The following is an 11542-nucleotide window of genomic DNA, read 5'->3' on the forward strand; positions in this document are numbered from 1 at the left end:
TAACATCGATATCTAAACTCACTAAGCTCCTCAAACGTCCATGATTTTCTCTCCAGTGATGGTCTTCGCCAGAGACAGAAGCGGATAAGAGTTGGGGCCTGCTGTGGTGGCTCAGGCCTAGTAATGTGTCCTGGTCTAGTCCTCTTTATCTCTCGCTTGCGAACTCTACCTGCCACTCGTTGGTGTATTATACTATAGGGGTCAGGAAGCAGGTTATGGCTTGGTACAAGCTGAGAGGCTCTTGTCGGTGCTGCTCCTTGGCCAGTAGTATAGGTAGAGGAGGATGGTGAATCGTCATACGGCCCTGTCAAATCGACTAGATCAGGCGTGTCGCTGGAATAATAGGCCATTTGGTTGGTAGTGCTTTGTGGAAGATGCTCAATGGGATATGCTAGGATATTAGGAGATTCTTGGACGTCAGATGACACTAGAATATCTTCTACAACCCCTAGAATAATAAAGTTCTGACAGAACTAGTGCTTGATATTTATTAATCTCCACTTTTATCTCTAACATAAGCCAAGCCTGCGAGCCGCTCCCTTAATTTTATGCCCAATCAGAAGACATAGTGGGCTTCTCGCACAGTGATAGGATTGGAATAGCACCTATTTGGGTATGATAGACGGCTCGCTCTCGTAGCCGAAGGTAGATCTCCACATATGGGCGGGTGCCGTCTCGTGCTGGTGGCCTTTCAGGGTCAAACTGCATTTGTAGCAGCTGAGTATGGCACCATTCCATAGTATGCGTGGGGAGATATTCGTTAGCATCCCAGCCACCCACGTCATATCGTATAGCACTAAGCAAAGTAGGGTCAAGCGTGTGCTGGTAATCCTTGATATCCTGTCCATCAGTATCCTGCCCTGGATAGTAGTAGTTCATCCATGGCTTGCCTGGAACACTATAGGGGCGTCCTTTCTGCTTCCTTATACGATGGGAGTTCCATGTCAGTACAAATTCCGCGCATGTGTCCTTAATAGAAGGTATATATACAGCAAGAAGAGCAATCTGGTCAGGGATAGTCGCCTGAAAGTGGCCCTGGTCCTGTAGCCAAATAAAGAGCTTACGCCACACGAAATTCATAGAGCTTGTAAGCTGTCCCCACCAGGACTCGATGCGTTGATTTTGGACACTACGGCCATACCAAAAGCAGTCAGAAAACTGAAGCCTTGGATCGATATCAATGGCTTTCCGTAAGGCATAGTGAGCATCGGCGATCAGCATCGTCTCAGTGCCTAGGTCGGAGCGGATAGTGCGCGGTTGGAAGCCAGTAGCCGATAATGTATCTATATATTGACGGAGAACGCTGAAACTAGTTCGCGTGCTTATACCTAGGGCAGACAGTCAGATACTCAAAGACCTTAGAATGACCCTATAGCGGTGCGCATACCAACATAGAACCAGGTAACATAACGCGAATATCCATCAATCGCAGCATATATCTCGATCCCACAAGGCTCTAGCTTCATATATCCATCAATGTGCCATACAAAGTTTGGCCCAGGGCATTGATAGGCACCACGCGACCTCTGGAGATTGGTCGAACGACGCTCAAGAGCATCAGGGCGCAAAGAGCACCAAATATCGAAGATTCGGTCTCTCGCATAGATATGCCCATGACGGCGTAAGTGGGCATAAAGATGACCCCGTCCGTACCCTTCAATAAGCCCAAAGCCTTGTTCCTCCTCCAGTACCTCTAGTATCTCGTCCTTCTGCTGACGCTGCTCGTCCTTATCATCAATGCGAAGGCGTATACCAAGCCGCCTACGGATTTGCTTAAGTGAGTCATTGGAGATAGGAGTGCCATCACGGGCGAGAACTTCGAGTATCTCTTTCGGAGACAGATTACCCTCACAGATGAGTGTCTCGACGCGTATTTGTAAGGGTCTGTTATTGGTGATGCCTGTGGGTGCTCGTCGCTGGATACACCAGGCCTGCGTACGGCGCTTGAATGTTCTGGGAGAGATTTGGAGACCATGATTTTGGTGCAACATGTCTAGTATGACATTAATAGGTGTATTTTGGGTCAGGAGAACAATGACTTGGTCCTTATAGGGCTCCATGTTGACCTGGGGTCGTCCAGCAGGCATGGTAGAAGGCCAGATTTGTCAAAAACGCGTATCTTAGAGATTTGAGCTCTCAAAACTGGCGAAGATTCGTAAAGATTAGTATGGTGAACCAAAATCTGGAAGAATGTTGGAAAATCTGGCATTTTGGAGGTTTCGGTCTAACTGACCAACACCACTCTATCTATAACGTACCCCTACTGCGCTATTGATAGAGCATACGGAGATCTGGTTGGTGGTGTACTTAGCGGTCAAGCCAGGCGGAACTCATCGCGGTGAGGCTAATGATTGGGTCAGGAATTTTGGCCCCTGCCTCACTATCGGCTGCCGTACCCTCAAGGATCAAAGGATCGTTGGATTTTTGAGATTTCAACACAACAACAAAAATCAGTCACTATTGACATATGCCAGACGATCGATCGACCACACCTCTCACGCTCAGGCCCATGACCACAGATCTGCGGGTAGTGCAATTCTTCGGGATACGAGCTGAATAGTGGATGAATCTAGCCCATGCAGCAAGCAAAGAGGGGTTCGTGGAAGTCGATTCAAAGGACCCACGTGGCTTCCTAAATATTGAACCTATATGTACTCCGTGCTCCATACTCCGCACAGTGGCGTGATATTATAGCTATGCAAAGGAAGAAATAGATCACTGATTGGGTACAAAGAAGTGGAGAGCTGAGCTATGGCTGAACTACCTGCCGAGACTTCCGATTTTCACTTTCTAAATGGAATACCTAATCCTCTGTTGGGGATTGACTTATTAGACTATGTCTCTGTATTTTCGGAACCTTCTAGACAAAACAATAAACAGATTAGTTCATTAAATATTGACTTGTGCGGAGTACCGCGAGTTATCGTCTCACAAGCTTCGTAATAATTCAGGATGAGCACGGATGATCGCTTATCACAACTTTAACTAGTTACCCCTCTTTTTCACTAGTTCACTAGTGGAGATTCACTAGAATAGGTCGAATCGAGATCAGATTCGACCACCCCACCATCGCTTGAAATGACACCATCTTGGCTCCGTACTCACTCATCTCCTATAAAGCCCCTCGTGGACGCTCAGTGGACTCCGAAAGAATTGGAACTGGACATCAAATTTATTATTTTAAGATTGTTTATTCAACTGAAACTCAGTGATCAGCAACATGTCATACTCAAACTATGGAAACGATGTAAGTTGAGATCTAGATGTCGCCTCTGTTTTTCTTTTTCGCAAAACAGTATCGGCGATTGGATGATCCATCATCCTCATGTTGCCATTCTTCTACCAGGCCGGCACTAATATCATATTTTAGGGCTCTTCTGGCCGTGACAACTCTTATGGGTCGTCTGGTCGTGACAACTCATCCAGCGACAATAAATCCTATGGCTCATCTGACCGTGACAACTCTTACGGCTCGTCTGGCCGTGATGATTCCTATGGTTCGTCTGGCCGTGACAACTCCTCGTCCAGTGGCAACAACTCGTATGGTTCATCCGATCGTGACAACACCTATGGATCGTCCGGCGGCGACAATTCTTATGGCTCATCTGGCCGTGACAACTCTTCCTCAGGTGGCAACAACTCCTATGGTTCATCCGATCGTGACAACTCCTATGGCTCCTCTGGCCGCGATAACTCCTCGTCCGCCGGCAACAACTCCTATGGTTCATCTGATCGCGACAACTCCTATGGCTCATCCGATCGTGATAACTCCTATGGCTCGTCTGGCCGTGACAACTCCTCATCAGGCGGCAACACCTATGGCTCCTCTGGTCGTGACAACTCCTCGTCCGCCGGCAACAACTCCTATGGTTCATCTGATCGCGACAACTCTTATGGTTCGTCCAGCGACAACACCTCATATGGCTCGTCTGGCCGTGATAACTCCTCGTCCGGCGGGAACAACTCCTATGGCTCATCTGATCGTGACAACTCCTATGGCTCCTCTGGCCGCGATACTTCCTCTTCCGGCAACAACTCTTATGGTTCGTCCAGCGACAACACCTCGTATGGCTCGTCTGGCCGCGACAACTCCTCGTCCGGCGGGAACAACTCATATGGTTCATCCGATCGCGACGACTCCTATGGCTCGTCCAACTCTGGAAGCAAGATTGACAAGTTTATCGAGAAGGCCGGCGATATTGCGGGCAAATTCGGTCAGAGTGGCCGTGATGGACGCGATTATTAAAATCCACAACTCAATTCCTCTCGGGTTAATCTGGGTCATATAAGAGCAGGAGATTTTCAATTCTTGGGAATATGGAAATGAGAATACGAATAAACTCCGATACATTCCAATGACGTAAATTCAATATTACCTTCTAGACGGTCATGCTGCTTTCCTGTGCCACTGCCTCCAGGTTGGAGCTCCTCTGGGGGGTGTGGAAAACTTTCGAAAATGGATTTTCGACAGTAATGATCTGTGATTGTCGAATCTCTTGATGTAAGAGAAACTTGTGATACTGGCCGGCTTTTTAGGGAAAAGGTGCATTTGAGGCGCAAAACTAAGCATGGAGAAGGGCAAGAAGACAGGGCAATGGCGCTGCCAGATACACTCGCAGCCTCGTGGCCTCGCGCTAATCCTAATCGGGAATAGTGTACACATCAAGTAATAGAGACAGTAACTTGAACAGCACGCCCCTCGATTTTACAGAACCCGCCTTGGAAGTTAAATAACTTTTTGAACTCTTTTAAAGGATCGCCAGTGGTTGAATTTTATCTATCCTAGTGCCTAGTATTTTCTTCGTTTGTAATTATAAACGTACAAAACCCTCTAAAAAATAGAAACCTAAGCTCAGTTCGGCAACTTCTATTTTCTTTATTGGCCTCAATTCCATCAGAACAGAAATCTGATTATAAAGTCTTCAAATCTTGGTTGCTGTTCAAAAATTGCTTGGGTACTAGTTGCATCACACAAAAACCCAGCTCGGAGTAAAATCTATATTGGATTGAGTTCCACGAAAAACCCTGAAGAGACCTCGGGAGTTCCGCACCCGGATACTCCAGGGCTTTCATTCAAAGTTTCAGGTTGTCAGAGGTGATTGGAATACTACGTAGCATACCTAGGTATATTGTGGCAGTCTCCCCAATGCCCTACCCACTAGCATCCGGGGCCATCATTAGGTGTTTGACTTGAACTTGAATAATAGTTCGGAAGCTTGTACCTAATTATATGATACCAGAATAAGCCTCAAGAGCTAAACAAAACAATGTTACATGAATATTGCGTCTTGTACAATTTACGTTGTTATTCTCGTAGTATGATGCGTCTAGAATGTGCACAGCCTTGGGTTGATTAGGCAGCATCCAATTTAAGATACAGAGTACAAGCGTTTCAAATGGATTTGAGGAAGAAATTCCGTATCTCACCCGGGCACACATACTGAGCTTATGATTACCTTATGGAAAAGCCCACGTTACAGCCGGGGTTAGGCCACCATAGATCGTAATTAGTTGAAATGACGACATAGTGGATGTATCTTTAGCACTACTGCACCAACTTTGTTATGTACGAGTGGTTTGTTTCGACACTATGTACGGAGTATGCAGAAATATGATATGTATCATTGAATTGTTATCTTTTATGCGTTATCATACGTTATGGCTAGTAATCTGTTATGCAAACTGAAAGTGAAGTGCGTCGGTAAATACCTATTGAAGATGCGGGGAATCCCACCCGATGTTAATCTCTCTATTCCGTGCATATTCGGTACCCGGCACTCCAAAACTGCCTCCAGATCACATCCGATAACCCAACCAAATTCCCCACTGTTTAATTTGCCTCTCTATGAGTCCATTGAAGCTGTCGCTTTTTTCTCTGCAGACATTCCCTGGTTGGTACTTGAGTATCCCTGAACGGACCCCACCCAAACCAGCCAGTCAGCCAATCCACCTCATGCATCAATTAGCGCTGCCGATCCTTCCCCTCACTCAGTAATGGATCGGAACAATCAGACTGCCATGATTGACTGGGACCCTCGTATGAGGGACTCGGATGTGACCCTGGCCCGGAGTTCCTGCGGAGATGGCTGTTGTCCCCACGATATGCAGCCGTTGAGTCCACCCACAAGCGTTCTCGTTGGCTAATGCTCCCCGACGCGCCTTATCCTCCTTCTGCTTCAGGGGAAATTATGACTGGTGATCACAAATTGCCCCGGGGCGGCTATCTCCGGTATTATCTTGGTCGCTGGTCTCTGACTGGATATGCCATGCCATGGCATACAAACAATGTAGCCTGGGCGAGCTGTCTCCTCGTTTTGAGAGTCGATCCTTTAAGTAGCAGTCGGCAGCCCCTGTTGCAAAAAGTCTTCCTCCACTTTCGACGTTGCTCTTCACTTCTTCATTGTAGTGGAGACAGAGACAGAGACACATCATGCGCTTCAATACGTGGATCCCCTTCTTAGTGCCCGTCGCGGCCGCCAGCTTTATCCCCTTTGGCACCGAATTTGCACGTCGACAACTACCTCACGAGCCTACGGGTGTAAAGACGATTAAAACGGCCAACAATGTCACAATTCGGTACAAGGAACCCGGGAAGGAGGGTGTTTGTGAAACAACGCCGGGTGTGAAATCATATGCAGGTTATGTGGACTTGTCGCCCACAGAACATACATTCTTCTGGTTCTTTGAAGCGCGCCACGATCCGGAGAATGCGCCAATCACGCTGTGGCTTAACGGTGGTCCGGGCAGTGATTCGCTCATTGGCTTGTTTGAAGGTGAGACGATGTGTATCGAGTATTTGCTTTTTCAACATCTCAAACATGGCTGATGTACTGACGAAATGTGTTCTAGAACTTGGTCCTTGTCAGGTTAATGAGAAGTTTGAGACCTATGTTAACCCCCACTCATGGAGTGAGGTTTCAAACATGCTTTTCATTTCTCAGCCTCTTGGCACTGGTGCGTGTAATGCAACCCCGTCTTCTGGAAATATGACACATCACTGACCTTCATACTTCAAGGATTCTCATACTCTGAGAAGGAGGCAGGCTCCATCAACCAATTGACAGGTGCCTTCCAGGGTGAAGATGTCGCCGGTGTTCAAGGCCGCTACCCTGTTATTAATGCTACTATGATTGGTATGTCCGCTTGGCTTATACTCGAGACACTTTAGACTAATTGCGGTCAAGACACAACCAACCTCGCTGCCGAAGCCACCTGGGAAGTCTTGCAGGGATTTCTCGGCGGACTACCAAAGATGGACTCGAAGATCAAATCAAAGAGCTTCAATTTGTGGACCGAAAGCTATGGAGGGTAAGCAGCTGCGAAGATCCATGATAGTTTCCCCTTTCAATACCCGATGCTAATACATACAATAGACATTATGGCCCAGCTGTGAGTAGCAATTATGAAAACCCGAATCAAACGTCCAGAAATTCTAATAAGCAAAGTTCTTCGACCACTTTTACGAGGAAAACCAGAAGATCGCCAATGGCTCCGTGGATGGCATTGAGCTAGAATTCAACACTCTCGGAATCATCAACGGAATTATTGATGAGTCTATTCAAGCTCCCCATTACCCAGAGTTTGCTGTTCACAACACCTACGGCATCAAAGCGGTAATTATTTCCGTTCGCGATTCCAGTGGCTACATACTAATGCAATTTAACTAGGTTAACGAGACTGTCTACAACTACATGAAATTTGCCAACGAAATGCCCAACGGATGCCAGGACATGATTCAAAACTGCAAATTCACCAACCGATCCTCCTTATCAGACTACGCAATCTGCACAGAAGCCGGCAACATGTGCCGTGACAACGTCGGTGCGTCAGAAGAAATCCCTATACACCATCCCCCCTCTCTATGTCTGATCCAAATCACGAACAAAGCACTAATCCAAAATCCCCATCTCCAGAAGGACCATACTACGTCTTCAGCGGCCGAGGAACCTACGACATCCGCCACCCCTCCCAAGACCCAACCCCACCAAGCTACTACGAAAAATATCTCGCGAAAGACACCGTCATGAACGCTCTCGGCGTCGACCTAAACTACACATCCTCAAACTCAGAAATCTACTACGCCTTCCAACAAACCGGCGACTTCGTCTGGCCAAACTTCATCACCGACCTCGAAGACATCCTAACCAAACCCGTCCGCGTAGCCCTCATCTACGGCGACGCAGATTACATCTGCAACTGGTTCGGCGGACAAGCCGTCTCCCTCGCAACAAATTACACGCACGCGAAGCAATTCCGCGCCGCCGGGTATGCGCCTTTCCTCGTCAACGGCACCGAGTACGGCGAGACGCGCGAGTATGGCAACTTTTCGTTCACGAGGGTTTATGAGGCGGGCCATGAGGTGCCGTTCTATCAGCCTGTTGCGTCGTTGCAGCTTTTTAATCGCACGCTTAATGGGTGGGAGCTGCCGAAGGGTGAGAAGAAGTTGACGCCGGATTTTGGGTCTAGTGGGCCGAAGTCGGCGACGCATACGCAGGCTTCTGTCGCGTTGCCTACTTCTACGAAGGCCGGGTCTGTGTAGTCAGTGTGAGGGGGGGGAAGCGGATAATGTATGAGTGCTGCCTCAGGGTGGTGTGTATAGATGCCGTGGAGAATTTACATGGACAGGTATAAAGCTACTGCTACCGCTACTGCTACTACGACTATGGCTATGACCGTCGTCGTGTCTTAAATACAAATCAATATTATTCCACTTGAATCTAATTTGTTCATAGTATTCATAGTAAGTAGGTATGGATCGTCTATCCGGATTCCATATCGCACAACAATTCCACACCTTAGTCCCGACAACCTCGGTACCAGACACGGACCGGACCTAGAACATGAAAGGACGCGCCTCGTAAATGCATATGTTCGTGGCAATCAAGCCGACAAGAATCGAACCCATGAAAAAGAGAAAGAAAAATAAATGCAGGAAAATAAAAATTGATGGTACATTAACTGATAAGCTCCTGGCGTGGTATGCCTTATATAGCAATATCAATTGTTTACGCCTTGTCAGAAGCGTCCTCGTGGGCGCGAGGCTTCTCGGGGAGGTTGATTCCACCTTCTGTCTCGCCGAGGACATCGGCGGCGGTTTCGTCGGAGAACTTCAAGTCCTCTTCGACGTCGGTGCTGTCCTTCACCTTGAAGAAGATAACGGGTGTCGCGAGCAGCATACTTCCCAGGAGAAGACCCCAGCAAGAAGCGAACTCGGTCATAAAGGGAGTCTTGACGGCGTCCAGGCTGAGATACCATTAGTAAGGGAATATAATTCAGACAGTGTAGATGTATAGGGAAAAGACATACCGCCACATTCCAGCTGCACCAGCAGACTGGATGCCCTTGTAGAAACCGGCAAAGTTGGCCAGCTTGCGAGCATTGTTGGACAGAGAGCCCATGTACCTAAAGCACGAAACACGTTAGCATAACCCAAGTCATCAGGAAGAAAATCCCAAGTAAAGCCCAAGTAACTCACCAGTAAGTGCAAGTCTGGAAAGCAGCATCATAAAACCCATAGAACATATACAAAAACATCGGCCCAATATACCCACTATCAGTGAAATCCATATCGGCCTCGACAGTCTCCCGCGTATACCGCGTCTGGAACGCATAGCCACCACCCCAAATACCCAGCGTAATAGCGAAGAGAATACCAAAGTTAATCTTCGCACGCATCGGGCGCGAGAAGCACTTCATATCAAGAAGCTGGCCAAATACAAAAGCGCCGACCATCTGCATCAGCCAGTACAGCAGACTGTTCAGCGCACGCGTGCGGACGGTGAAGTAGGCCAAATTGACCGCGTTGAAGTGATATCCGTAGAACCAGTTACTGGCCAAGAACATCGGGAACAGCCACACGATGTACGAGTCGCTCAGCAGCGTCTCCCACAGGCCCAGGAACTCAGACTTCCAGGTTGGATTCTTAATCACGATGACGCGCGAGCCGTCCTTGCGCTTGATGTACTTGGAATCGGCGAGGGCCCAGCACAGAGCGAAGCCCACGGCCATGAGGACGAGGAAGGCGATGTAGGTGCCGTTATTCACGTTTCCGGCGGTAGAATGCATGTTCTGACCTAGAGGGACCTAGAAAAAAAAAACGCAATTGGCGATTAGCTTCGAGTCCCAGGAGCTCTCTGCGAAAGGGCTATAACTTACCAAACTACCAATAACACCACCCAGGTTAAAGATCACCCAGAAAATAGCAATATACTTGCCCTTCTCATGCTCCAGCGGATAACTCATCATAACGGCACCCTGGGCGCACCACAGCAAACCAGCGCAAACACCCAGCAGAGCACCAGCAAAGATCAGGAAGCCCGCATTCTGGTTAATGTTGTACGAGAGCAAGGCGGCGACGTATAGAAAGTAGCCAAAGCCACCGAGCGACAGGGTAAGACGAAGACCAATACGATTGGCAATGGAGCCGGCGAAGAATCCCACAACGGCAAAGGTACTATACAACGCGGTGTTGGCGTTGTTCACATCGGTCGCATTCACCTGGCCACCGCCACCAAGACCACTGACCGCATTGTACATTCCGGGGCAGAGGAAGCAAACGAAGGAGACGAGGTAGAGCTGTGTCTCGGGCGATGCGAACCAAGGCGCTTGCCACTTGCCGATTTTGATGATTGGCTTGTACATCCAGTCCGGACCGACGACAGCGTCGTCAACGGCGGGTTCACCTTGGACGGAAGGCATGGTCTTTTCTTCCAATGATCGGATGGCCGGTGACTCTGTGGACGCCGGCGCAGGCGATTGCTGCTCCGGCTCGGAAGACATGATCTGGGGAAGAGCAGGTGTGGGTTTGGAGGAGTGTAGATCGGAGATTGGAGGAGATGATGGGGGGGGGTGGGTTAGATCAACGATCTAGAAAAGGGGGATCGCGATTCCAATTGCGATCGTTGGAATGGAATGTTTTCCCACGTGAGGATCACAAAGGTAGAAAAGGGAAGAATGAAGGAGGAAAAAGGTAAAGGTCAGGCTGTGAGCTGAGATTTATGAGAGCTGAATTCGGGGGGGCCGACTTTTTTTTTTTAGTTCCCAAAAAAAAAGAGACTATATCCCGTGGACCTATAGTAGCCGAGGCTAGCTTATCGTGTTTCACAGATAAGTAATGGTACAATGGGGTCAATACGGAGAAGAAGGAAATCAATGGCACGATAATGGGGAGAAAGTGGATTTATTACGATATTTTTTGCTCGTCATGTGGGCAGTTGCGGGGATGTCGATGATGGGGATTCTGGAGATTCTGGAGCCGCTGGAGATTATGGAGAAGAATCGAGCGAACCACAGGGGATAACCAAGGATGACCGGGGATGAGCAGTGCAATGAGATAGGGATGGGAGACCATAGGATAGCATTGGGAGAGCATTGGGATACCCGCTGTCAATGCGACCGAAAACAGAGTTGCATCCGCTTGCAACCAGAGATACGCATTACTGATACTCTCCCGGTACGGTTATATTACGTTAGATGACTCCAGAATACCTTAGGGTGCCTTTGAATACCGCCATCCCCGCATGCGGACTATAATACAGTAATT

The 11542-nt window shown here is 48.3% G+C and overlaps 4 protein-coding genes across 4 annotated transcripts; 2 read left to right on the plus strand and 2 right to left on the minus strand.

The window, feature by feature from the left end:
• Positions 1 to 546: 546 nt before the first annotated feature.
• N7533_008963 (uncharacterized protein) lies at positions 547 to 2087 on the minus strand (the record flags this gene model as incomplete). Its single annotated transcript, XM_057105613.1, has 2 exons — positions 547 to 1328; positions 1388 to 2087. 2 exons carry the CDS (start codon positions 2085 to 2087, stop codon positions 547 to 549), a joined length of 1482 nt encoding a protein of 493 aa, XP_056957062.1.
• A 1133-nt stretch (positions 2088 to 3220) lies between these two features.
• N7533_008964 (uncharacterized protein) lies at positions 3221 to 4246 on the plus strand (the record flags this gene model as incomplete). Its single annotated transcript, XM_057105614.1, has 2 exons — positions 3221 to 3247; positions 3371 to 4246. The coding sequence occupies 2 exons, from the start codon at positions 3221 to 3223 to the stop codon at positions 4244 to 4246; spliced, it is 903 nt and encodes a 300-aa protein (XP_056957063.1).
• Positions 4247 to 6430: 2184 nt separating this feature from the next.
• N7533_008965 (Peptidase S10 serine carboxypeptidase) lies at positions 6431 to 8539 on the plus strand (the record flags this gene model as incomplete). The annotated part of the gene is made up of 8 exons (XM_057105615.1): positions 6431 to 6773; positions 6850 to 6954; positions 7017 to 7133; positions 7185 to 7308; positions 7374 to 7389; positions 7446 to 7613; positions 7668 to 7821; positions 7914 to 8539. 8 exons carry the CDS (start codon positions 6431 to 6433, stop codon positions 8537 to 8539), a joined length of 1653 nt encoding a protein of 550 aa, XP_056957064.1.
• A 466-nt stretch (positions 8540 to 9005) lies between these two features.
• On the minus strand, positions 9006 to 10779 carry N7533_008966 (unc-93 family MFS transporter; the record flags this gene model as incomplete). Its single annotated transcript, XM_057105616.1, has 4 exons — positions 9006 to 9243; positions 9307 to 9402; positions 9476 to 10083; positions 10156 to 10779. The coding sequence occupies 4 exons, from the start codon at positions 10777 to 10779 to the stop codon at positions 9006 to 9008; spliced, it is 1566 nt and encodes a 521-aa protein (XP_056957065.1).
• Positions 10780 to 11542: the final 763 nt, after the last annotated feature.

This window comes from Penicillium manginii (assembly GCF_028828005.1).
Source record: "Penicillium manginii strain IBT 31320 chromosome Unknown utg000006l:1.0-4164085.0:1.0-4166146.0, whole genome shotgun sequence".
Classification (NCBI taxonomy): domain Eukaryota; kingdom Fungi; phylum Ascomycota; class Eurotiomycetes; order Eurotiales; family Aspergillaceae; genus Penicillium; species Penicillium manginii.